General features: G+C 40.9%; 2 protein-coding genes across 3 annotated transcripts in view; one reads left to right on the top strand and one right to left on the bottom strand.

The window, feature by feature from the left end:
• Nucleotides 1-27,702, bottom strand: part of exoc6b (exocyst complex component 6B) — a 58,733-nt gene that overhangs the window by 28,414 nt on the left and 2,617 nt on the right. For both annotated transcript variants that reach the window (XM_061913063.1, XM_061913064.1), the window contains exons 2-12: nucleotides 27,266-27,431; nucleotides 27,148-27,195; nucleotides 26,980-27,070; nucleotides 26,850-26,895; nucleotides 25,823-26,027; nucleotides 21,247-21,414; nucleotides 3,384-3,452; nucleotides 650-733; nucleotides 468-514; nucleotides 270-390; nucleotides 113-184 (exon numbers count right to left, since the gene is read on the bottom strand). In XM_061913063.1, the coding sequence (XP_061769047.1) occupies nucleotides 113-184; nucleotides 270-390; nucleotides 468-514; nucleotides 650-733; nucleotides 3,384-3,452; nucleotides 21,247-21,414; nucleotides 25,823-26,027; nucleotides 26,850-26,895; nucleotides 26,980-27,070; nucleotides 27,148-27,195; nucleotides 27,266-27,431 (1,117 nt within the window). The remainder of the gene's footprint in view (nucleotides 1-112; nucleotides 185-269; nucleotides 391-467; nucleotides 515-649; nucleotides 734-3,383; nucleotides 3,453-21,246; nucleotides 21,415-25,822; nucleotides 26,028-26,849; nucleotides 26,896-26,979; nucleotides 27,071-27,147; nucleotides 27,196-27,265; nucleotides 27,432-27,702) is intronic.
• Nucleotides 14,413-27,702, top strand: part of tkfc (triokinase/FMN cyclase) — a 48,637-nt gene continuing 35,347 nt past the window's right edge. The window contains exons 1-2 of the mRNA XM_061913069.1: nucleotides 14,413-21,510; nucleotides 21,631-21,799. The gene's annotated coding sequence lies outside the window, so the exon portion shown is untranslated. The remainder of the gene's footprint in view (nucleotides 21,511-21,630; nucleotides 21,800-27,702) is intronic.

Here is a 27,702-nt window from a genome sequence, read left to right as displayed (position 1 = left end):
TCTCCCTCTACTCCAAATAGTTGAATAATTTGGGGATTACTTTTCAGGCTGTTTGAACAACAACTTGTCAACAAATGTAGGAAAAGTATGTAAGTACTGATACATATAGTACCTGAAGTGTATCAGCAAATAGGACAATGAGATTCTTCAGATCCAGCACCAAGTCTGGGTCATCACAGTAGGACTGAGGACACAAACGATTGTATTAGTGAGTAAATCTTTGTATGTGTGTGTGTGTTTTCACAACTTTGCCTGTGGCCTGTCCCTACCGAGTGTGTTCTCAGAGCAGCCACAATTTTGGACAGTGCCAGCTCCCAGAGCTCCTCCACATAGGCTCTGTTGACCAAACCCTGCGTAGTGTGAAGCACATGGTCTTCCACCACAAAGAACCTGACCACAACACCACACTTTGATGTCATTTCAGTACTTTTCATCCTCAGGAGAGCTTATGACAGTGGTAAACTCACCCAACAATTTGATTAAAGTAGCGCCTGTATCCTTCCAGAGTTTCATGCTGGAGAAGAAAACATCACAAAGATGATGTGGAGGAGAAACACTCTAGCATAAAGTGGTCATACTTGAAACAAGGTGGTGTGTTACTGTAACTTGTGTAGTTAGCAGTGTGCAAACAAAAACACTGTGATCATACCATGTTAGAGTGAGGCTGCAGCACGAGGCGAGCCTGTTTCCTTCTTTGCTTTCGGTAGTAGTTCTCAAACACATCACGCAAACCCTGCAACACACCATAGCTACAAGTAGGAGGTTGTGTGGGTGTGCAATTATTACATTACATCAAGGGTGTCCAAACTTTTTCCACCGGGGGCTAGGTTGCTATTTTTCATTTTGTACAAAACAATCCTATATGCTGAGAGGCTTTATATGTTTTAAAGGCCTGCTGAAATGAGATTTTCTTATTTAAACGAGGATAGCAGGTCCATTCTATGTGTCATACTTGATCATTTCGCGATAGTGCCATATTTTTGCTGAAAGGATTTAGTAGAGAACATCGACGATAAAGTTCGCAACTTTTGGTCGCTAACAGAAAAGCCCTGCCTTTACCTGAAGTCGCAGACAATGACGTCACCCGTTGATGGCTCCTCACATCTTCACATTCTTTTTAATAGTAGCCTCCAACAAAAAGAGCTATTCGGACCGAGAAAACGAAAATTTCCCCATTAATTTGAGCGAGGATGAAAGATTTGTGTTTGAGGATATTGATAGCGACAGACAAATAAATAAATAATCAAGTTAAAAAAAAAAAAACGCGATTGCATTGGGACGGATTCAGATGTTTTTAGACACATTTACTATGATAATTCTGGGAAATCTCTTATCTTTCTATTGTGTTGCTAGTGTTTTTGTGAGTTTAATAGTACTTGATAGTCGGAAGGGTGTATCCATGGGTGTCTTGGAAGTCGACGGCAGCTGTACGGACGGCACAAGCTCAGCTGATCTCCGGTAAGTGGCGAGTTTTTACCACAATTTTCTCACCGAAAACTGCTGGTTGACATTTGGTTGTGATCCATGTTCGCTTGACCGCTCTTATCCATAGTAAAGTTTCACCTCCGGAAATTTTAAACAAGGAATCACCGTGTGTTTGTGTGGCTAAAGGCTAAAGCTTCCCAACTCCATCGTTCTACTTTGACTTCTCCATTATTAATTGAACAAATTGCAAAAGATTCAGCAACACAGATGTCCACAATACTGTGTAATTATGCGGTTAGAGCAGACGACTTTTAGCTGTGTGTGTGCGCAGCGCTAATATTTCTTAACAGTCCGTGACGTCACGCGTACAAGTCAGCATTCCGCGACGATTTCAACAGGACACTTCGCGGGAAATTTAAAATTGCAATTTAGTACACTAAAAAGGCCGTATTGGCATGTGTTGCAATGTTAATATTTCATCATTGATATATAAACTATCAGACTGCGTGGTCGGTGGTAGTGGGTTTCAGTAGGCCTTTAAGTCAAAAACAGCCTATATGTTTTTAGTATTAACTTGTTTATTCTTATTATTATTATTATTCTCCCCACGTCTTTTTATTTCTACTATCTGCGGATGGACAATCAATTAGCAATGACCTGAGGAATTTGGACACTCAAGAATTGCATTATCAGTGACTACACACCAGGGACATGACAAATCTCAGTCAAATTAAAAATAAACAGTACATGAACAAGTCCTATTAAGTGGAAATAAGTACACCATGACAGACACTCAATGATGGGAAAGGTCAAAAAAGTAATTGTGTTTGTGCGTGTGTGTGTGTTTGTGTAGTTAAGATAAAAGTTTGAGTTGGCGTCTTTAGTTCGACATCAAACTAAAAGCACCCACACAAAGACAACGGTTGCCACTAGTATCTCTTCCTTCCATTACGCAGCTGCACCTTATCACTGCCTCCTCTTGGCTCCAAAGCAGCAGACACACTGCTCTGTTTTTAGTTCATTTGCTGGCATTCTGAGATAGCCGAAGCGGAGCAGATAACGAGGTAAAGACGCTGGTGAGGAACACAGTGGGATGAGGGAGAGAAGTGTGCTGTGTTGAAAGAATTATATTAATGTCTCCCCCGCGCTGAAATGACCTCAGAGGTGAAGAAGGTTAACTCTCGCTGATGTCACACTCAGCTACTAGCTAACGTGCACACTCACAGACCACCAACCTAAACCCTCTGTGACCTCTTTCCTTGCTGTCATGTCACCCAGTTAGCCTTTCTCTAACCCTCTCTTGCCTCCATCGCTCACTTTCTCCTTCCTGTCAAAGTTCATGCACTTCCTGTCTCCCCCCTCCAAGAGCACGCACACACATACGGTGAACAGAAACAGTCGACCCGGTGGATGTGTTGGCCCGGTCACAACCCCAAAGAGCCTGCAGGCGTGCACACACGGGCGCGCGCGCACACACACACACACACACACACGCGCACACACACACACACACACACACACACACACACACACACACACACACACACACGCACAGTGTTGAGCTAACCCAGCCATGGCCCAGTCAACACCTCCTCTCATGTCGCCTTCACTCTAACTGAAATCACCCACGCACGCACAGACACAGACACAGACACAGACACACACACACACACACACACACACACACACACACACACACACTTACACACTTACACACTTACACACTTACACACTTACACACTTCAGCCACCTGGTTGGAGCCCAGCCAGGCCTGAGCCAGAGGCCTTTTCGTTTTTAAGCATTGAGCAGGCTGCATTAGAACCGTGCTGGAGCTTTCCCATCAGGCTGCAACATGTGTATCACCATATCTAAAGAAGAGTCTGCTGCTGGCGCCGTTTGTTGTGATTGGTTATGCTACCAGAATGTCCTTTAAAAAAGTTACTTAAAGACGCGCTCACCAGCACAGTGTAGATATGTAGACAGCGGTAGACGGGTGAGAAGTCCACCAAGTCCTGAGCACCACTGACCTGCACGGAAGCAAACAGAAAGATTCCGTTAATAACAGACGATCATGTCAAAGAGACTTGATGAGCCTCTTTCAAAAGGAAATTCTGTGTGCCTTTCACTCAGAATCGAGTGTCACAGGATATTTCTGTAAGAGTGTGCACGATAATTAGATGTGTGATGATGTCACAACAAAACACGGCAGGACTCAGTGTCAGTCCTGGTATGAAGAACCGTAAAAAAATGCAATGTCGATTTCATCCAACCCATTTATACTGCCCCTGGAAGAAAATAATGGCATCACCTGACATGGAGGATGTTAATTCAGTAGTTTAATTTTATAGAAAAAAAAAACAGATGACACAAAACTATAGTCATTTCAAATGGCTACAGTCTGGCCTTAAGAAATACTACAACAAATCAAGAAAATAAATTGTGGTAGTAATATTTCATTTTTAGATCAAGCAGAAGGAAAATTTGGAATCACTCAATTCTGTGGAAAGACAAAAAAAATATATAATTACAACACACCACGAGTACTTTGTTGCACCACCTATGGATTTTATATCAGCTTGCAGTCTCTATGGCATTGACTTAAAAAAGTGATATACATTACTCTTCATCAATCTTGTTCAAACGTTCTCGGATTGCTGTTGTCAGATCAGCTTTGCAGGTTGGAGTCTTGTCATGGACCATTTTCTTCAATTTCCACCACAGATTTTCAATTGGAGTGAGACCTGAACTCTTTGCAGGCTTGACGTTGACCTTATGTGCCTTTCTTTTAGAAAGGTTTTCACAGTTTTTGTTCTTCTGGCAATATGGTACCAGTTTGTATTTGGGTAGGTCCAGGAAGATTTAAGACAAATGATAATGCTATCGGTATTATTTTTATCCAGCTGACAACCATAATTATGACAAGTGTAGGCTGTCACATTCACTTTGTGACGATGAAAGGCAACAAAAAAAAACACCACACAAAAGTTTGGAACAACAATATTGCCTCCTCAAAAAAGGCTAATATTAATCCAGTCAAAAAAGTTAAAAATGTAAATAATATATTCACGAAGTTGCCCTAAAGCAAGATGGCTTACGCTTACAAGTTATATATATTCGCCGTCTGATGTCACTCCATTGCGCTGTTTGCGTAGCGTCAAAACACACCTTGCTTAAATGCACACCCACCAAACATACTAATTGATTGTATTGATATCACATGTGTGAAAGTCAATGCCTGGGGCCAGAGCTGGACCACCACATCGTTGTACGTGGCCTGCAAAAGCCTGGAAATAACGTGTGAAAAAAAGTACTTAAATTTTTGTAATTATTGTTTTTTTAGACGTTTTTTTAGCTTATCCCCGGCTTACTCAAAGCATCAGCCCAAGAATCAGAAATGATTAGAATTCTGAGTTGTTGTAAGATCCACATGCCTAATCAATTTGTACGTTAATAAATGTGAGGATCAAATGCATAGGCAAATGTGTAATAATTAGTGAAAAATTATAATTAGTATATATTCACATTATAAATAGTATATAATCACTGACATAAGTGCACCTTTGAGGGCGGCCATAACTGAGATGTAGCCCTCAATGAAAATGAGTGTATATTGTATGAGAGTATATTTGATATATCACATAAAAAGGTTGGTTTGCATTGAAAACTTAGTTGACTTGTTTAATACTTAAAAATGCAGGCGTGAAAAAAACTTCCCTGCTGTGAGATCTTAGATGTACAGCCCCTTGTGCTAGTAAAAATGGTAATAAAAAATGCATGTTTTTTAACAACTTTATTTACACCAATTACAAAACCCAAAACCAGTGAAGTTGGCACGTTGTGTAATTCGTAAATAAAAACAGAATACAATGATTTGCAAATCCTTTTCAACTTATAATCAATTGAATAGACTGCAAACACAAGATATTTAATGTTCAAACCTAGGAACTATTTTTTTTTGTTGTTGCAAATAATCATTAACTTAGAATTTAATGGCAGCAACACATTGCAAAAAAGTTGGCACAAGGTCATTTTTACCAAGGTGTTACATCGTCTTTCCTTTTAACAACACTAAGTAAACGTTTGGGAACTGAGGAGACCAATTGTTGAAGCTTTTCAGGTGGAATTATTTTCCATTCTTGCTTGATGTACAGCTTAAGTTGTTCAACAATCCGGGGCCACCAATGTCGTATTTTATGCTTCCATAATGTGCCACACATTTTCAATAGGAAACACGTCTGGACTGCAGGCAGGCCAGTCTAATACCCGCATTATTTTACTACGAAGCCACGCTGTTGTAACACGCGCAGAATGTGGCTTGGCATTGTCTATGTGAAATAAGCAGGGTCGTCCATGATAAATACGTTGCTTGGATGGCAACATATGTTGCTCCAAAACATTTATGTACCTTTCAGCATTAATGGTGCTTTCACAGATGTGTAAATTACCCATGCCTTGGGCACTAATACACCCCCATACCATCACAGGTGCTGGCTTTTGAACTTTGCGCCTGTAACAATCCTGATGGTTCTTTTCCTCTTTGGTCCAGAGGACACAATGTCTACAGTTTCCAGAAACAATTTGGAAATGTGGACTCGTCAGACCACAGAACACTTTTCCACTTTGCATCAGTCATTTTAGATGATAAATGGCTTTCACTTTGCATAGTAGAGTTTTAACTTGCAATTACAGACATGGCGATAAACTGTAGTAACGGACAGAGGTTTTCTGAAGTGTTCCTAAGCCCATTTCCTTTACATACTGATGTCGCTTTTTGATGCAGTAACGCCTGAGGCAGACATTTAATGTTGGTTTTCGGCCTTGTCGCTTACATGCAGTGATTTCTCCAGATTCTCTGAACCTTTTGATGATATTACAAACCGTTGATGGTGAAATCCCTAAATTATTTGCAATAGCTCGTTGAGAAATGTTGTTCTTAAACTGTTTAACCATTTGCTCACATATTTTTTCACAAAGTGGTGACCCTCGCCCCATCCTTGTTTGTGAATGACCAAGCATTTCATGGAAGCTGCTTTTAGACCCAATCTTGGCTCCCAACTGTTCCTAATTAGCCTGTTCACCTGTGGGATGTTCCAAATAAGTGTTTAATGAGCATTCCTCAACTTTCTTAGTCTTTTTGCCACTTGTGCCAGCTTTTTCTAAAAATGTTGCAGGTATCAAATTCCAAATGAGCTAATATTTGCACAATATAACAGTTTACCAGTTCGAACATTAAATATCTTGTCTTTGCAGTGTATCCAATTGAATATAGGTTGAAAAGGATTTGCAAATCATTGCATTCACATTGAACCTGGGGATAGGTTGATTGGCAACACAAAATTGGCCGTAGTGTGTGAATGTGAGTGTAAATGTTGTCTGTCTATCTGTGTTGGCCCTGCGATGAGGTAGTGACTTGTCCAGGGTGTACGCCGCCTTCTGCTCGTGTGCAGCTGAGGTAGGCTCCAGTACCCCCACGATCCCGAAAGGGACAAGCGGTAGAAAACTGATGGATGTATTCTGTTTTTATTTACAATTTACACAGCGTGCCAACTTCACTGGTTATGTGTGTTGTACATATAGTACAAATGAATACCTGTATCAATAAGGAATATCTATATTGCTATCGTTAAAATCCTAATGACATACATCTCTCGTCTTGACACTTTTTATATATTTCTTGGGGTAACAGTATGCTTTCTTTTTACAACTGTTCCATGTTGTTTGTAATTAGTTAATATTTTAGACACAGAAGACTTTGAACAATTAACATTAATGCAACATTGCTTGATGATTTAATTTCTTGGAAAAGTTGGATAATCCTTTGTTTCAATTGACATCCCTTGTGTTAGAGCCATGATTCATGTCAATCCACCTTGTACAACAGCTCTCCAAAGTGTGAACACTTTTTAAATGCAGACTAATGACCAGATTTTATCTGATGCAAGTGTTGGTTGTGGAAATTAAATTGTACAGCGTAATTCCATATTTTGCCTCGTAAGTGAGTGAGTCTATCATTTTTTTCACTTTGATCTAAAAAAAAAACTATTATTAACTACTACACCTAATTTTTTTGTTTTTTTTCAGCATTTGATAAAACCATAAAGTTGCGATTTGAAATGACTATAATTGTGCGCCATGTCTCTAATGTACTTTTTTTTCTACAAATTAAACATCCATCCATCCATCCATTTTCTTCCGCTTATTCCCTTTTGGGGTCGCGGGGGGAGCTGGCGCCTATCTCAGCTACAATCGGGCAGAAGGAGGGGTACACCCTGGACAAGTCGCCACCTTAAACAACTAAATGAATATCCTCCAAGTTTGGTGATTCCATATTTTCCCTGGGGTTGTACAAAACAGGGACATGTTAATTAGGCGGGGAAAAAAGCTGTGTATGGTTTCAATGATGGGATAATGCCCTAAAAAAATATTTTTACAAAAAATAACAAAATAAATATTCATCATCACCATCACTATGTGCCATCTGCTGTCAGCAAGTCAGCGGTCACGATCCTCCACTTCTCACATTTTTGAGCCACTTGGATGTTTTCATATTATTTCTGTTGGGGTCCAGTGACAGTCTTTGATGTTGTCAGTCCATGTTGTTCTTGGTCTGCTTCTCCCATGTTTACCATTGAACTTTCCTTCTAGTAACAGTTTCTGAAGGTTGTTTCCTCTCGCTCTATGCCCAAAGTAGGCAAACGTTCTGCTCTTGATATTGACAAGTAGTAGTCTATTGATGTTTAACTCTTTTAAAACCTCTTCAATTATTTTGTGTTCTGTCCATTAAATTCTTAACGTTCTTCTGTAATTCCAAATTTCAAATGCCTCTAACCTGTTCATTGTTGCTCCTGTAAGTGTACATCACATGACCATACATAGCATTTCATTATGCAATGTTAGTGTTTCTTGATGTTAAGCTTTTAGACATGTTTTCAAATGTTCCTCTTGCAATTCTGATTCTTCTTTTAATTTCTGTCTCATTTTTCATGTTTGGTTGTCATGTATTCCAGATGTATAATGCGCTTGACTTGTTGTATTTGTTTCCCTTCTTTATAAATGTTCTGGCACTGGAACGTTCCTGCTCACCATCATTCCTTGTTATGATGTTTATGGTTTTCCCTTCTCATTTACTGCTGTTACTAACTCGTGTAGGTCAGAATTGTTTTCTGTGATCAAGATTGTATCATCAGCATATCTTAGATTATTGATGTTGGTTCCCACTATATTTACTACTTGCATATCTCAACTTCACTGAAAGATAATTTGGTATATAAATACAATAAATTAGGTGAAAAAACACAGTGTTGTCATACTCCTGTTTTACTCTGGAATTCTGTTATTACTCCATGCTCTGTTCTTACTACAGCTGTCTGCTCACAGTAGGGTTTTTGATTGAGTGATTGCAACTTTTATTAGTAGAATCCACAATATAGTACATATTCCGTACAATTGACTACTAAATGGTAACACCCGAATAAGTTTGTCAACTTGTTTAAGTCTGGGTCCGCGTTAATCAATTCATGGTACAAATATATACTATCGGCATAATACAGTCATCACACAAGTTAATCATCAGAATATATACATTGAGTTATTTACATTATTTACAATCCGGAGGGTGGGATGTGGAGGGGGTTGGGGCGTAGGTTTGGTTGATATGAGCGCTTCAGTCATCAACAATTGAGAAATGGACATTGAAACAGTGTAGGTCTGACTTTGTAGGATATGTACAGCGAGCAGTGAACTTAGTGAGCTCAGAAAGCATAACAACAAGAATATACATTTGATTATTTACATTTGATTATTTACAATCCGGGTAGGTGGGATGTGGTGGGGGGAGGGTGTTAGTCTAGGGTTGTAGTTGCCTGGAGGTGTTCTTTTAGTGTGATTTTGAAGGAGGATAGAGATGCACTTTCTTTTACACCTGTTGGTAGTGCATTCCATATTGATGTGGGATAGAAGGAGAATGAGTTAAGACCTTTTTTAAATCGGAATCTGGGTTTAACGTGGTTTGTAGAGCTCCCCCTGGTGTTGTAGTTATGGCGGTCATTAATGTTATGGACATACTTGCCAACCCTCCCGAATTTTCCTGGAGACTCCCGAAATTCAGCGCCTCTCCCGAAAACCTTTTGGGACAAATTTTCTCCCAAAATCTCCCAAAATTCAGGCAGAGCTGGAGACCACGCACCCTCCAGCTCCATGCGGACCTGAGTGACGTGTCGAAAGCCTGTTTTCACGTCCGCTTCCCACAATATAAACAGAGAGTCTGCCCAATGACGTTATAACTGTAGAATCATCGAAGGCGAGTTCTTGGTTTCTTATGTGGGTTTATTGTTAGGCAGTTTCATTAACGTCCTCCCAGCGCAGTAACAACACAACAACAGCAGTCACGTTTTCGTCTACTATAAAGCAGTTTGTCTGCCGTAAACAGCAATGTTGTGACACTCTTAAACAGCACAATACTGCCATCTACTGTACATGCATATGTGACAGTAACATCTACGGCAGGGGTCACCAACCTTTTTGAAACCAAGAGCTACTTCTTGGGTACTGATTAATGCGAAGGTCTACCAGTTTGATACACACTTAAATAAATTGCCAGAAATAGCCAATTTGCTCAATGTAGGAGCCTAAATACTGTTTAAGTTATTTTACATTTTATGGAAGGTGCTTTATGTTTATTCAGCGAGAAGGGGACTATTTACTTTATTTGCATGATAAGAAAATGTATATATTGAATGCTTAGAGTAATTATATAAATCTCAATTTAGGTGTAATTATTACATTTGTCAAAATGATTTGATGACGTAACTGTTTTAAGTGCATATATGGCGGAAGGATCTGTGTGGTAAGGGGGTTTTTGGACGCAAGGTGTCATGGGTAATTGCTGTCAGGTGCGGTGGAATCGAGCCACACAGTTTTTTGACCTCACTCATACTTATTCTCATTCATACTTTTTCTAACTAGTACTGCAACAAATTCTCTTTATTTTGTCATTCATTTTTTCCCACATCGTGACTGTTTTATGTTTTGAATTATTAAGATCACAAGTAAACCATACAAACGAAGAACGTCTGGAGTTTTGTTTTGCTGTTGCCGCAGCAAGCGGAATGAATGTGATAGTAGAGGAGCGTCAAGCTTAAGGCTACTTTAGGAATTTACATTTTAGTCAAAAAACTTGCTCTTTGTGGAGTAAACGGAACGTGGAACTGCCTGACTGTAAAGGATCAAGAGGAACAAGCCTGCAAGAGGAGGCGACAGGTACGTGAGTGCACGCTGCTTGAAAGTGAACGAGAGAGAGAGAGAGCCCTTCCCGGTGCGACGCTGCGGCACATCGGCATTTTTATTGACTCGTTGTGGAAATATTGGCTTGTAATGGATGCACAAGACAGTGGAAAAAGGACAGTAAAAATGACAGAGAAAGCTGTAGAAATGCACAAGGTGAGAAAGATGCAGGCACGCAAGAGCTCACTGGCTCAATTGACTCGTTTGATGATGCAGATTGAGCACTTGATGGAGGAGGATGTTAATGTGGACGCTGTAAAAAATCAGCTACGTGTGGACTTTAGTGGCTTGCAGCAAGAATTTTTGGATCTTAATGCTGATGTTCGGAAATTCATGTCTGAGGAGGAGTTTGTGGAAGATCAAAACAATTGGTTTGATCCAAAAAATAAAATGATGGAGGACTTTTTCTGGAAATGTGAGGAGTGGATGAAAGATGTTTTTAAGCGTGTTGAGCAAGCGGAAGAATGCAATAAAAAAGTGTCACCTGCAGATAGTCGGTCGACATCAACAAAGAGGACCGCTAGAAGTCAAAGTAAAGCTGGATCACGAAGCAGGAGTTCATGTTCTTCATCTTCTGTCAGATTAAAGGCGGAAATGGAGCGTGTATCATTGAGAGCAAAGGCGGCAGCTTTACAAGAAAAGTTGGCCATAGAACAGGAAGAAGCTGCAATAAAAGCGCGAAAAGAAATGCATGCAATGCAAACAGCACTCGCTGAATGTGACGCTAAAATGGAAGTTTTACAAAACTATGAAAACACACAAGAAGAAGACAGTATCAATACAGCTGATAAAAAGGATGTTAGAAGACTTGCTAGTCCTAACACACAAGTACCACCACCCACTTTACCAACACGTAGCATTAAACATAATGCTCCCCCCACATCTATTCAAATGACTACATTTGCGCCAAGGACTGAAATTATAGAACAACAGACATTAACACTTGATGGGCTTTGCCAAGCAGTATCTCAGCAAGCCAATGTCACAGAGTATCTCGTGAAGAGTCACAAGGCATCTCTACTTCCACCTCTTTCCATTCCAACATTCAAGGGTGACCCCCTGGAATACAAATCTTTTATTGGGGCCATAGAACATGGAATTGAAAGCCGAACAAGTGACAACCGGGATTGTCTTCAATTTTTACTACAATATACAAGTGGACAACCACATGAGTTGGTAAAGAGCTGCATCAATATGGAATCTTCAGCAGGATACACTAAAGCAAAACAAATGTTAAAGGAATTTTTTGGTGATGACTTTAAGATAGCCGAAGCCTACATAACAGAAGCCATGGAGTGGCCAACAATCAAGCCAGAAGATGGTGTTGCCCTTCAGTCCTTTGCATTATTCCTCACAGGCTGCTCTAACACAATGACAGACATTACCTACATGGAGGACTTGGACAACACAGCCAATATAAAGGCACTGGTAAACAAACTTCCATATAAACTCAGAGAACCTTGGAGGAAGTTTGCATGCGACTTACAAGAAAGAACAAAGACAAGAGTTAAGTTTAAGGATTTTGTGGACTTTGTAAACCGGCAAGTCAAGTATCTTTTGAACCCGCTTTATGGGAACATAAAAGAAACCACCATTAACACGAAAGATTCTGTGAGACAAAAAATAAAACCACAATATGTAGAAACCCTCAAACCCAAAAAGGTGTTTACAACAGTCGTTGTGCCCCCCAAGACAGAAAATGATAAATACATCATAACAAAAACACGAACAGTGTTGGCGGACAGAAAACCTTGTGTTTATTGTAATGGAGAGCAACACAGCCTCACAGTTTGCAAGAAATTCAAGAGCAAGCTCCACAAAGACAAGATTGAATTCTTGAGAAGCAAAGGTGTGTGTTTTGCATGTTTAAAGCATGGACATATGAGTAGTAGCTGCAAACAAAAACTTCAATGTCAAGAATGCTCAAGACTGCATCCCACATTATTACACATTGGTCATAAAGAGTCCAGAGAAGAAACCGGAAAGGACAATTGTGAACAGCAATCAATATCAAGTGCCATTGTACAAACAACTGAAGCCTGTGGTGTCACTGGGGCCGGTAGAGAAGATTGTGTTCTTTCGATTCTTCCAGTGTACATCAAGGCACAGAAAGGAACCAAGACAGTGCTCACGTATGCCTTTCTGGACCCAGGTAGTTCAGCTACTTTTGCCACAGAGTCACTAATAAACCAACTGAATGTGAGTGGACGCAATGTAAACATTTCATTGCGAACAATGGGAAATGACACTGTTGTGAACACAAGCATCGTGACTGGTTTGGAAATCAGCAGCTTGGACGGAAAAGAGTTTGTGGAACTAAAGGAAGTTTATTCACAGAAAGACATTCCTGTCTCTAAGGACAATATTCCCCGACGAGAGGATATTGATAGGTGGCCACACCTAAAGGAGGTGAGAATACCTAAAATTCAAGCCAAGATTGGATTACTCATCGGAGTAAACGTTCCCAAAGCGATGGAGCCACTGCAAGTGGTTAAAAGTGTGGATAATGGACCATACGCTGTGAGAACGATGCTAGGCTGGACAGTAAATGGACCACTCGGAGGTGGAAGTGACAGAACTACAATTGACAAATGGACAGGAATTACTGCAAACAGGATCTCAGTGGTGAAGCTTGAGGAGCTTTGGCAGCTGCAGTTCAAGCACGACTTTCCTGATGCAGGACAAAATGAAAACATTGAGATGTCCAGGGACGACCATCAGTTCATCAGTTCATCAGTATGATGTCTCAAACTGCAGTACTTAAAGATGGCCACTACAATATTTGCCTTCCAGTGAAGAAGAAGCCTTTGTCTATGCCAAATAACAGGCCAATTGCGGAGCAACGTGCACTGAACCTACGGAAGAGATTTTCGAGAGACGTCAAGTTTCACCAAGAGTACGTAGCGTTCATGGATGACCTTTTAAGAAAAGGTTACGCAGTAAAGCTTGAAAGTGAAGAGCGCAAATCTGCTGAGGGGCGAACATGGTATCTGCCTCACCATGGAGTAAGACATCCAACCAAACAGAAGTTGCGTGTTGTCTTCGACTGCGGCGCAAGCTTTCAAGGTACTTCATTAAACCAACAGCTTCTGCAGGGACCTGACCTCACCAGCTCACTATTAGGAGTCCTTATAAGATTTCGCCAGGAGTCTGTGGCGGTTATGGCGGATGTGGAAGCCATGTTCCATCAGGTTGGAGTAAGCGATGAAGACACTGATCTCCTGAGGTTTCTCTGGTGGCCTGATTGAAACTACGAGCTGGATCTCGTTGAACACAAGATGCTAGTTCACATTTTCGGCGCGACATCATCACCAAGTGTTGCAACCTTTGCACTTCAAAAATGTGCAACAGACTTTGTGGATGAGTTTGGACAGGATACGGCAAGGTCTGTCAACAAGAATTTTTATGTGGATGACTGTCTTAAGTCAGTTGCTGATGAAGATAGAGCCATTACCCTGTGTGCTGAGTTGAGGAAAATGTTGGCAAAAGGAGGATTTCGGCTGACAAAATGGTCAAGCAACAGCAGGAAGTTGCTTAACTCGATCCCAGAAAAGGAAAAAGCACAGGGCTTTCAAGATCTGGACTTGGACGAAGATTACCTGCCAATGGAGAGAACATTAGGCATCCAGTGGTGTGCCGAATCAGACCAATTCAAGTTTAAGATCAACCTCAAAGATAGACCATACAAGGAGAGGATTGCTTTCCATAGTAAGTTCAATTTTTGATCCTTTGGGCTTTCTGTCTCCAGTAATATTGCCTGCTAAAATAATTCTGAAAGATCTATGTCGGCAAAGATATAATTGGGATCAAGACCTGCCTGACACAGTGATTGAGAGATGGAAAAAGTGGATCTCAAGTTTGGCACAGCTTGAAAATTTTGGAGTTGACAGATGCGTCAAGTTGAAGAAGTTTGGTGTGCCAGCCTTTGCGCAGCTTCATCATTTTGCTGACGCAAGTGAAGACGCCTACGGAACCACAAGCTACTTGCTGACACGCTTTTCAACAGGTGAAGCTCAATCCACCTTGATCATGGCAAAGACAAGGGTGGCGCCCCTAAAATCTCAGACTATTCCTCGAATGGAATTGACTGCAGCCACAGTTGCGACAAAGATGGATAAGCTTCTGAGAAAAGAGCTTGAGCTGGAAATCCAGGAGTCTATCTTTTGGACAGATAGCACGGCGGTGCTCAAGTACTTAAACAGTGAGTGTACCCGATTCAAGACGTTTGTTGCAAGCAGGGTCGCAGCAATCCTGGAGCACTCTAGAACATCTCAGTGGAGATATGTTAACACCACTCTGAATCCCGCTGATCACGTTTCAAGAGGACAGACTGTGGAAGCATTTTTGAAAAATGAGAGCTGGCTCTCAGGACCAAGTTTCTTGCTCAGCTCACAAGACCAGTGGCCTAAAAATCCAGATCCTGGAATGCTGGATATGGACGACCTAGAGGTCAAAAAAGTGACTCATGCATATGCCATTCAAACAGGAGAAGCCAAAGATTTTGTGGATAAACCATTATTCTTCTTGGACAGCATTGAAGCGTGCTGTAGCCTGGTTTCTAAAACTCAAAGATCTACTGAAAGAGCTAAAGGAAAAGAGAAAAGAACTAAGAACATCAGGAGAAGAAAGTAAGATGCTTGAATTCAAGAAAGATATTGAAGGAAAGTGTCTGACTTGTGATGACATGACTAGAGCAGAAACAGAAATTGTGAAATTCTGCCAAAGACAAAGTTTCAAGGAAGATTGGGCGATGCTGGAGAAAAATCAAAGAGTAAAGAAAAGTAGTTCACTTTTCAAGTTAAATCCAATTCTTCAAGATGGAATTATGAGAGTTGGCGGAAGGTTGAGCCGTGCAGCAATGCCTAACAACTCCAAGCAGCAAGCTATATTGCCTAAGGATTCACACATCACAAGGCTTGTGTTGAGACATATGGATGAGCTAACAGCTCACGCTGGAAGGAATCACATGATGGCAAATCTACGTCAAAAATTTTGAATACCTGGAGTCATTGGAGCCATCAGAAGGTTTCTGTCCAGGTGTGTCATCTGTAAAAGACTCCACGGAGCTGCTGGAAAGCAACTCATGGCAGATCTACCAACATGCAGGGTCCTACCTGACGATCCACCTTTCACAAGAGTTGGTGTGGACTACTTTGGTCCGTTCCAAGTGAGGAGGGGAAGAGGACATGTAAAGAGGTATGGCGTCATCTTCACGTGTCTTGCATTAAGAGGCGTACATCTGGAAGTCGCATCCTCACTCAACACCGATGCCTGTCTTAACGCAATCAGAAGATTTCTCGCCCGGAGAGGACAAGTCAAAGAGATCTATTCCGATAACGGAACCAACTTTCGGTCAGCTGACAGCGAAATGAGGAAATCCATCAAAGAATGGAACACCAAGAAGATTTACGAACATTTGCTACAACGAGGTGTCCAGTGGCATTTCAATCCACCAGCAGGATCTCACCATGGAGGAAGCTGGGAGCGGCTAATCCGTTCAGTGAGAAAAATAGTGAGTGTTACCGTAAAGGAACAAGTTTTGGATGAAGAGGGTCTTTGTACCTTGTTTTGTGAAGCTGAAGCAGTCATAAACGGCAGACCCATAACAAAGACTTCTTCAGACCTCAACGACTTGGAGGCTCTCACACCCAACCATCTGTTATTGCTGAAGGTCAAACCTGAGCTACCTCCAGGAGTGTTTCATCCGTGCGACCAATACGCCAGTCGCAGATGGAAACAAGTGCAATACCTTGCGGATATCTTTTGGAAACGCTGGTGTAAGGAATACCTAGCGCAGCTTCAAGAACGTCAGCGATGGTCTTCACCTAAAAGAAACTTTCGTGTTGGAGACGTGGTGCTGATCGTGGACGAAACCTCACCCAGAAATTCCTGGCCACTTTGAAGAATTCTAGAGACTTTTCCTGGTGGAGACGGACTTGTTCGTCAGGTTAAAGTGAAGACTAAGACTAACGAGCTTCATCGCCCTATTACAAAGCTATGTCTTCTTCAGGAAGCTGAAGATAATTAAAGTATGGCGACGAAGCAAAGACCCAGAGTGGAATGGGGCAAGGACTACAAGCTTTTTGAGAAGTACAAAGGCTATTTAGGCACCTTAAATTTTGAGTTAACACGTTTAAGTAATTGTTTCAAGGACATTGATAAGAATTAGGGGCCGGTAATGTAGGAGCCTAAATATTGTTTAAATTATTTTACATTTTATGGAAGGTGCTTTATGTTTATTCAGCCAGAAGGGGACTATTTACTTTATTTGCATGATAAGAAAATGTATATATTGAATGCTTAGAGTAATTATATAAATCTCAATTTAGGTGTAATTATTACATTTGTCAAAATGATTTGATGACGTAACTGTTTTAAGTGCATATATGGCGGAAGGATCTGTGTGGTAAGGGGGTTTTTGGACGCAAGGTGTCATGGGTAATTGCTGTCAGGTGCGGTGGAATCGAGCCACACAGTTTTTTGACCTCACTCATACTTATTCTCATTCATACTTTTTCTAACTAGTACTGCAACAAATTCTCTTTATTTTGTCATTCATTTTTTCCCACATCGTGACTGTTTTATGTTTTGAATTATTAAGATCACAAGTAAACCATACAAACGAAGAAGAACATCTGGAGTTTTGTTTTGTTGTTGCCGCAGCAAGCGGAATGAATGTGATAGTAGAGGAGCGTCAAGCTTAAGGCTACTTTAGGAATCTACACTCAATTTACCTTTAACTCTGTGTTATTATTAATAATTAATGACATGTATCTTTGTGGAAACACTGATCATCTTAATGATTTCTCACAATAAATATATATTTTTGATGTCATGTTTTAAATAGGATAAAATCCAATCTGCACTTTTCTAGCTGTAAATATACTCCTCCCCTCTTAACCACGCCGCCCAACCCCCCGCCAAACCCCAACCACGCTACCCACCCCCCCACCTCCCGAAATCGGAGGTCTTAAGGTTGGCAAGTATGGTTATGGACGTAGTTTGACATGTACTTCGGTATCAAGGAGGTGTAGCGAATTTTAAAGACAAGGCTCAGTGCAAGTTGTTTTACTCTGTCCTTTACCCTGAGCCAGCCTACTTTGGAGAAATGGGTAGGAGTGAGATGTAATTACGGGTCGAGGTCTAGAAGTAACCTGACTAGCTTGTTCTGGGATGTTTGAAATTGAGATTTGAGGGTTTTGGAGGTGCTGGGGTACCAGGAGGTGCATGTGTAGTCAAAAAAGGTTTGAGTGAGAGTTCCAGCTAGAATATTCACGGTGCTTTTGTTGACCAGAGACGAGATTTTGTAGAAAAATCTTGTTCGTTCGTTGACCTTTTTGATTACCTTGGTTGGCATTTTATCACAGGAAAGATTAGCCAGTAGAATGGAATCTTGGTAGGTGACCTCATCTTTCCTGGTGATAACAATGTCACCCACTTTAATAGTGAAGTCACTGACTTTCTTAAGGTTGATGTGGGACCCAAATAGGATGGATTCCGTTTTACGTACGTGTATGGATAGCTTATTGTCAGCGAGCCAGGTGCAAATTCTACAGAGTTCGGCACTGAGGATTTTTTCCACCTGTGACTTGTCCTTGCCGGATACCAGCAGGGTACCGAGTCATCCGCAAACAGAAACAATTCACAGTCGCATGCTGATGACATGTCGTGTTATAAGGTATACACCTACTAATAAATTAAAAAAGATACTATACCGCCTTTGAAAACTACCGGTATGATTTTTGCAAGTAGAAACGGCGTGAAGAGGAAGAATGGCAAAGATACCGGCAATTCTACTTGTTAATAAAGAGTGTGCGTGAGGTGCATCATGGAAGTATTTTGGCTCCAAAACTATTGATAAAAGGAAACGTACACGGAAACGCTGCATGCGTGGCTTTAAAACATGCCTCGCCAAAGGTGGCGACTAATATTACCACCTTTGCTTCAAACTAAGGTAAACATTTAAATAACAAGAATTCAGAGCCGCACAAGGAGTTTAAAGAGTGACAGGTAATAATGTAGTTAACTAGCTCCCCTGTTGTGCATATACAGACACGTAGACGCACACACAGCTGCTTGGCTTGTTGTCAATTATTAGAGCCATCTTTTGAAAAAGTATCGAAATACATTTTGGGACTGTAACTGGTACAAAAATATTGGTATGTGACACCCCTGGTTCCTAGTATAACTTACTTATTATTAGAATATCTTTATCGTTAGTGCAAATGTCCGATGAACATTTTGTCAACTTTGTATGTTTAACTCGGTCAAATTCTTTGTTGTAATCAATAAAATAGAAGCAAATGTCTTTGTGTACTTCTATTAATCTACTGAAATAAATATCAATATTTGTCAATTAAACTGTTTTATAAATTTATTTTGTGTATGATTACAATATTTTTTCAAACATTTTGTTTAAGTAAAAATCAGTTAATTTGTATATATTCTATTTCAAAACAGGTTAGCAACCTGATATGAGGCTGCCGCTAGTCCTTCTTCTCTGTTTCGTGCGCAAGAAAATTTAACCAGGTTTAGTGGACTCTGCCTAGTCCTGAGTGAACTCTATGAATGCAGGGCAAGGCAGTGGCAAGTAATTCCTACATAAATACAGAAACTGAGAGGCATCAGCAAGAGGGGGGCGTGTGAGCTATAATGTGCTTGTTGCTCGTCTCTTTCCAGAGAAGAAGCCATCATATTTGTTTCTTTATTGACATAAACAAAAAGCAGCGCATGCATTAAATAATGAAAATATGTAGATAGATATAGAAAGATATATCAAAGCTCAAAAATGTCTTCAAACTAGACTTTGACAAAACAGAGGCTTATCATACTTTTACAACAAGGTAAGTTTGCCTCCAGAAGAATAGGGACATGTACCTCAGCTACAAATAAAAGGTACGATCACAAATGTTTTATAATTTTACTGCATATAGGTAAATAAACAGGACTAAGAAGTGATTAACACAATTTTTCTGAAAGTGAATTATTCCCTTGTTTTTGTTTTATTCTCTTAATGAGTGGCATGTATTAGCAGTGATTAGATCATATGAATTTAAAGTAATTTAAAAAACAACTCCAAAAGCAGCAATGCCTCACTGAAGTGAACTTCACAGCCCATCACTGGTTTAACGGTACATTTGTAATCTGATTTTTCCCTATGAAACTTATCAGGATTTCCCACATGATAGACATTAAGTTAGGGATGAGAAGTGTTTATCATGTCACGTGTCTACTACCTAAACAAATACAGTGCAGCCCAGCCTCGGAGATGCCAAAGCTTGTAAACCCTCCTATGTCGATGAAAGCAGTGTGTCGCTATTGTTCAGTAGAGTTGGGAAACAGGGCTACAACCTGGAACTAGTAATGCTGCACTTTAATCAATAAATTACTTTCATTTACTAAATATTACCAAACATCCATACAATTTACACTGATACTGTTGCACTTGTCTACATTGTTGAACTTTCTTAAAAATAAACCTTGTAAATGAAGGGCGCCCAAAGTACGTTTAATGCTTCAGCATAATGCAAAAATAAAATCAGATAATCATTAATAAGATATCAGAAATGTTACAGTAATAAGTGTGGTCAGCTATAACACAAAGCTAAGATGTGGATGCTTTGTTCAGAGAGCTTAGCATATATTGACCTACATTGGATTAGTTTTAGCATATTTAATGTACAAAATGCAACAATGTGACATCCTTCAAATATTATATTTGTTTTTTCTAGAATGGTTTTTCTTAGTAGAATTACTTGCCAGCAGTTTGTAGTTGATATGTTTCATTTCAAATAAATACAAACGTTCAAACAAACTCAAGCAATTTTAGTTTTATATTTTGTTACCTTACCGTACCCAAAATGAACCAAACCCTGATCTTAAAACCGACGGAGAGGACTGAGAGGTGGAGGCCAGGGAAAATGGAGGCAAGGCAGACAGGAGGATGACATTCCAAGGATGAGGAACATGAGCAAGGAGGAAAAGCAGGTAAAAAAGGCTCCGAAGAGGAAAGGAAGAATACAAAGAGAGCAGAGGAACATAGGAAGAAGAGACTCAAGGGGACGGCCGTGAATGACGGGAAGGGGAAGACGTGCCAGGGGCAGGGACAGTGTTGGGTTGGCATCGGCGCCGACGCGGCCGTAACCCGGCGACCGCGGGGTCAAGCCTTTGTGGGAGCTAAGGCTTGAAGCAAGTTTACAGGACGTAAATAAGGCAAAAGGGACAACAGGGACCTGCAAAGAGAATGGCAGCACCAGGGTGACAAGTTCAGCCTCATTGTGCTTGGCCTTCCTTAAGCGAGAACACGCCAGTGGCATAAAAGAACTCGAATCCCGCCAGGAACGACTTGAGGAGTTTATTGTCCTCATACTTTCGAGTCCCTTTGGCAATAATGGCACAAGTTGGTGAGTAAACATCCCCATTACGTTCCAGATTCCCATTAATGCTCCACTGTTTGTTTCTACTTTTCACTACAACACGTTTTACAATTTCACCCACTGGGTCCAATTTTGTGTGTGTTTGTGTGCATGTGTGTCTCACGTCATCATCCTCTTCATCCTCCACATCCAGGATGCCAGAGTCCAATTCTGACAGCGGGCCCTCACCCTGCCCGTTGCTCTGCATGACCCTAGCGGCTGCCAGTGCTTCTCTCCTGTGGCGCCAGCCAACAGGAGAGATAGAGTTATCCAGCGAGCGCTGCAGTTGTGCCTGAAACGAACACACCAAACTTTCAGCATTGCAATGTTTGGTCTTATGAACTGGACCAACAGAAAGCATTCCATGTTTGTGAGGTTTCAAAATGAGGTGAGTGTTTTTTGGCCACAGCATTAGTTATACAAGAGCTAAAATAATACATAAAAATATGGAATTGTTCACTACAGACTCTCATCTTAACTTGTATGAATTTACTAAAATTCTTCCAAGGATTTAGGAGGAAAACTCCAGATGGGACATCCCAACTGGAGATCCCGTGAAGTCATTGGAAGCAGAGGACGCATTATTTTCTCCATGGTTAAGCACGCTGACCCAGCGGGTGCCCTCCGCCACCCTAACTGCATGCGTACGCATGTGTGTGTTCAGTAACTAAATACAGGTAATCAATCTTCTTCTACTTCACAGGCCCAACAATCTGTTTCCCATTAGTGTGTGTGTGTGTGTGTGTGTGTGTGTGTGTGTGTGCGTGCGTGCGTGCGTGCGTGCGTGCGTGCGTGCGCGACTACTGAAAACTCAGCAGAAGTCAAAGCCGGTCCTTTGCTCCAAGTAAATGAGTTAAGTACTAAGTAAGGGCAATATATGGAAAGACTGGAATAAAAATGCAGGGACAGACAGGCTAGAATGTGAGTGAACAAAAATTATAACGTAGCACAAACATATATTTCTAAATTGTGCCAGTGGTTTAGGGTAAAAAGAAATATTACAGGTTAAACCAAACCAGGGCTGACTTAACTAGACTGAACCATTTAATGTAAACACAAATTGGTTAAGGTTGTGGACCATGATCAGTTGTGATGCATCTTGATGTTACCTCACAATCCTCTCTTCCTCACCCACTCAACCTTCCTTTACAAAGCACGTGGCAGAGGACAGTAGGTCTATTGTGAACACTTTTCTCGTCTCACCACATCTATTTATTTTCACTAGCAGGTACCGAGCAGTCAATCTCATTTCTACTGACATAGTACGGGCTGATGGCGCGAATAGGGATTGGATTTCCGACTGGGAACATCTGATAGAGTCTTACTATTGGGACAGTCTCCCTTGTAATTAGTGGTTAAAGGAGGCAGCACTTAGCTTCCTCATGGACTGCAAGTGGATTTTCCACACCAGTGGTTCTCCAACTGTGGGCCAAAAAACCCTCAAGTCAACTAGGAGGGCTGAAATGGATTAGGATTAATCATCTAGGTTTACTGCTGGCTCGAGTTGCTGCACAGAGGACATGAAGCAAGGAAGAGGATGGAGGTGACTTATTTGTTGACTTGTTTTAATTTAGAACTTAAATGAAGTCCAAGTGTGCCGCACTAAATTCCAGAAGAAGTATTGATGAGAATCTCCTTTCGAGGCTCATCTGTCTGTCACCAAACATTCCTTCTCATTCCCGTCCCACCCCCTCATCCTGAACTTTCACACAACATCATTCCTCAAATAAACAAAAGGCACTGATGTGAACTCTGGACACAAACACACAGAAACAACTTCCTTTACCTGAAAAAAGACAAAAACAATGAGTTCAATGCTGAACAGCAGGATTTGATTCAAGGTTTTCAAGAACATTCCCTAACTGAAATACAGGGGAATGTGCAATGAAAGGTGTGTGTCCTCAGTCATCAATCGTCTAAATGCGTCGCGATAACTCTACTTTAACCAGTGACCACCACGTTTCAGTAGAGGTAAGCCAGAGTCATGTATAAAGAAAGTATGGCCAACTAAACAGCAGGCGCAATGACTTCTACCAATGATGTGTGCAGCTGTGCCCGGATGCATGCCATTGCTGTCGTTTTAACAAAATTAGTTTTTCTGACAAAATAGCCCAAATTAATATGTCCATAAATAGTTCTAAACATACTCCAGCTCATAAACTTAAAATAAACATGCTTTTATTTTGTGAAAGTAGAATTTTGTGGCGGTATTTTACGCACCATGCTGCTACATCCCTGCAGTGTTTCATGACCAGCAGCCACACTAACACAAACCCGACAGCGCAACAAACGTAAATAATTACACAGAACTACAAACAAACAAAAACAACTTATTATGCTAATTTTGCCAAAATCTTCATTATCTTTAGACCAACAATCACAGGGAAATTATGACTTTTGTGTAAAGTATGTCCACTGTATGATCACGGTATCTATCACTCATTATGTATTATTCTAACTGATCTTTCTTTTTTGTAACATGCTAAGTAAATAAGTGTACTTTTGTATTTTTTTCCCATGTGTCTGCACAATAACTTAGATATGGTAACACTGGCGAGCAGCAAAGAATATGGAGAGATTTTTGGTCCAGAACATAGTTTGTTTTTTTCATTATTGACGTATTTCTTGACATATTTTTTCATGACATTTCCAGTTCCAGTTTTTTAATCTATCATTACTCCCAAAATGTGGTTTCTTTTACTCATCTATTTGTATTTGTATATGTGTTTGACTTTCTCTCTTACTTTTTTTGATTGATTGTTTGATTGAAACGTTTATTAGTAGATTGCACAGTACAGTACATAATTTCGTACAATTGACCACTAAATGGTAACACCCAAATAAGTTTTTCAACTTGTTTAGGTAGGTGTCCACATTACACAAATCGTGGTATAAATATATACTATCAGCATAATACAGACATTACACAAGTTAATCATCAGAGTATATACATTGAACTATTTACAATATTTACAATCCGGGGGGTAGATTTGGTTGAAATCAGTACTTCAGTCATCAACAATTGCATCGTCAGAGAAAAGGACACTGAAACAGTGCAGGTCTGACTTGGTAGGATATTTACAGGGAGCAGTGAACATAGTGAGTTCAGAAAGCATAAGAACAAGTATATACATTTGATTAAATACAATCTGGAGAGGTGGGATGTGGAGGAGGGAGGTTGTTAGTTTAGGGTTGAAGTTGCCTGGAGGTGTTCTTTTTAGTGCGCTTTTGAAGGAGGATAGAGATGCACATTCTTTTACAACCGTTGGAAGTGCATTCCATATTGATGTGGCATAGAAAGAGAATGAGTTAAGACCTTTGTTAGATTGGAATTTGGGTTTAACGTGGTTTGTGGAGCTCCCCCTGGCGTTGTGGTTATGGCGTTCATTTAAGTTCTGGAAGTAGTTTGACATGTACTTCGGTATCAGGAAGGTGTAGCGGATTTTATAGACTAGGCTCAGTGCAAGTTGTTTTACTCTGTCCTCCACCCTGAGCCAGCCCACTTTGGAGAAATGGGTAGGAGTGAGATGTAATCTCGGGTAGAGGTCTAAAAGTAACCTGACAAGCTTGTTCTGGGATGTTTGGAGTCTAAATTTGAGGGTTTTTGTGCTAGGGTACCAGGAGGTACAAGCGTAATAGAAAACGAGTTGAAAGAGAGTTCCCGCTAGGATCTTCAAGGTGCTTTTGTGGACCAGAGACGAGATTCTGTATAGAAATCTTGTTCGTTGGTTGACCTTTTTGATTACCTTGGTTGCCATTTTATCACAACAAAGATTAGCTTCTAGAATGGAACCTAAGTAGGTGACCTCTTCTTTCCTGGTGATAACATTGTCACACACTTTTATAGTGAAGTCACTGACTTTTTTTAAGATTGATGTGGGACCCAAATAGGATGGATTCCGTTTTACTTAAGTGTATGGAAAGTTTATTGTCAGTGAGCCAGGTGCAAAAACAACGGAGTTCAGCACTGAGGATTTTTTCCACTTGTGACTTGTCCTTGCCGGATACCAGCAGAGCCGAGTCATCCGCAAACAGGAACCATTCACAGTTGCATGCTGATGACATGTCATTTACGTATATTATAAAACAGTAAAGGCCCTAATATACTGCCTGTTTATACACCTGTTTCTTCCCCTCCAGGTAAGATTGCATCCAGCTCAATGAGGTTTTATCAAATCCGATTGCTCTGCTGCCTCTAAATCTGCAAATTGCATTATTTTAGTTTTACTTAGTTTCAAAAAGTCTGTTTTTGTCAAACCATCTCTCAAATTTAATAATTTATTCTGTTATTTTTTGTATTAGTTTCTGTGTTTTCTGTCCTGAACAAAGCACAGATGTTGTGTCATGTGTTTACTTCAAACAAGAGGCTGTAATCGGTAGCTCTTCAATGTTGTTCGCGAACCTTCACTTGCCATACTTGTCTTTTTTGCGGGTTGTGGGGAAAGTGATGTCAAAGATTTCCACAATTCTTGCAATGGAGCAGCCCAGTGCAGCACAACATGGCATTTTTACACGCCAAAAAACTAACAAGGAAGCACCGCAAACACATAGGATCAGCTCAAAGTTGGTAGCAGTCATGGTGCCCTGTAGTCATGTGAGTGCCTTTTTACCAATCATTGAGGAGATCGCCTTGGTCATAGGCTCTTCGTACGCGACTCACTAGCACCTCTAGAAGCACACAATGGTATTACATAACATACCTGCCTGATGGCCGTTTCTCCGATCTTGTCCGAGTGTTTCCGGATGCTCTCTAGAAAGTCTTTCAGCTGGATCATGGCTGTGTCCCGGATCTGTGTCCTCAACTTCGGAATGTTTTCTGCCATGATGGTGCAGAACCGGTACTGGCCTGCCCTGGGAAGACACGTCTGCTCTAGCTGTTCCAAGGTGCACAGCGCAGGGTAGTACCTTCTCACACACACACGCACACACACACACAATTTACTTTCTCTTTTAAAAGTGCTAGGTTCCTATGGGAATAGGAGTAAAATTAGCTCTACAACAGAGGCACACCAAAAAACACACACGCGCTATGACGTTCACTGTATTTGCCTCACTTGCAGCGTTGGCTGACCACAAGCTGCTCTCTGCTCTCTGCTCACTGCGGGGACAGCGAGCAGCAGAAAAGCACACAAACAAACCATTAATTTAGGACCAATCAGACTTCTGTCCTCAGGTCAGAGCCAGGCCAGGCAGGGATAGAGGGGAGAGGGAAGCAGGACATTTGGAGCTATTCACAGTTCTCTGGCTCTATCTAGTGGATAGCAGCTGAACTATCTGACAGTCACACAGTGAATCTTTTAAATTTGCATGTCAACAGGCTTTTCTCCTGTTGGTGGGTAGGTAGGTGGGTGGGTAGGTAGGTAGGTAGGTAGGTAGGTAGGTAGGTAGGTAGGTAGGTAGGTAGGCAGATAGATAGATAGATAGATAGATAGATAGATAGATAGATAGATAGATAGATAGATAGATAGATAGATAGATAGATAGATAGATAGATAGATAGATAGATAGATAGATAGATAGATAGATAGATAGATAGATAGATAGTACTTTATTGATTCCTTCAGGAGAGTTCCTTCAGGAAAATTAAAAATTATGTTTGTTAACTTGACATTCCTCCATTGCTGCTAGGTTTCTAGTTGTCTCAAATTACTTCAAATTTACAAGCAAAACCACCACCACCTGTTCAGTGGGCATGAGATGAGAATGATTTGGAGATGATACTCATACCTTTTAGTCTCCATTTGCTCTTGTAGGCGTGCGTACATCTCCAAGACTGGCACACAAAATACAGACACTTGTTAGTGACTCTGTCAGTGATTGGAAATTGGACATGTGTGTGTGTGTAGATGTTTGAGACCTGGCAGGCAGTGCGTCAGTTTGTCCACAGTTGTGGCGATGTTTCTCTGTTGTACTCGACACTGCCTCAGGTCCTCCATGGAGTTCATCAACTGCAGAGGTAGGAGTAGGGGGTGAAGATGAGGTTTTTACTGTGGATGGATGCTTTTTTGTCAGTGAGTCAACTTGCCTCTTTTCCGTCACCTTGAAGGGACCTGTTTGTCTCAGTCACCTGACTCTGGATGATAAAAAGGGCAATATTAAAAAAGATGAACGGAGCTGGTCTTACTCATCTTCATGCGTGTTACCTTCAGCTTCTGCGCTTCTCCTCGCACTTTGAGAAGCTCTGTGATGGAGTCCACAAAGCCCTGGAAGTGGTGGTTGCACATCTTCTCGATCTCTCTGTCGTGATTCCTAATCCGAGCGTCCAGTTTGTCCATGAATACGCCATGTTCCTGGCCATCGTACACTGACCTGGACAAGACAGAGGAATTAGGTCACCTGATTTCCTGTTGGCCGAAATCCCACAACAAGCTTTTGTTATGATCTTCCTGTGTTTTTTCCTTTACCACCTCCCCATCCCACACACATACATACACACACAAACACCTTTCTACAGTGTGAATCCCCCACCCTCCTTTTGACCAGGAAGTGTCTTGAAATGTTGACGAGTACAATGGGGAAAGAGAGCGGCCTGATGGCATCAGGGGCTTTTTTCAGTTATATTTAAACAATGTGTGTATGT

This window comes from Nerophis ophidion, linkage group LG10 (assembly GCF_033978795.1).
Source record: "Nerophis ophidion isolate RoL-2023_Sa linkage group LG10, RoL_Noph_v1.0, whole genome shotgun sequence".
NCBI classification, from domain to species: Eukaryota; Metazoa; Chordata; class Actinopteri; order Syngnathiformes; family Syngnathidae; genus Nerophis; species Nerophis ophidion.
This window is presented reverse-complemented; position numbering and strand designations above follow the sequence as displayed.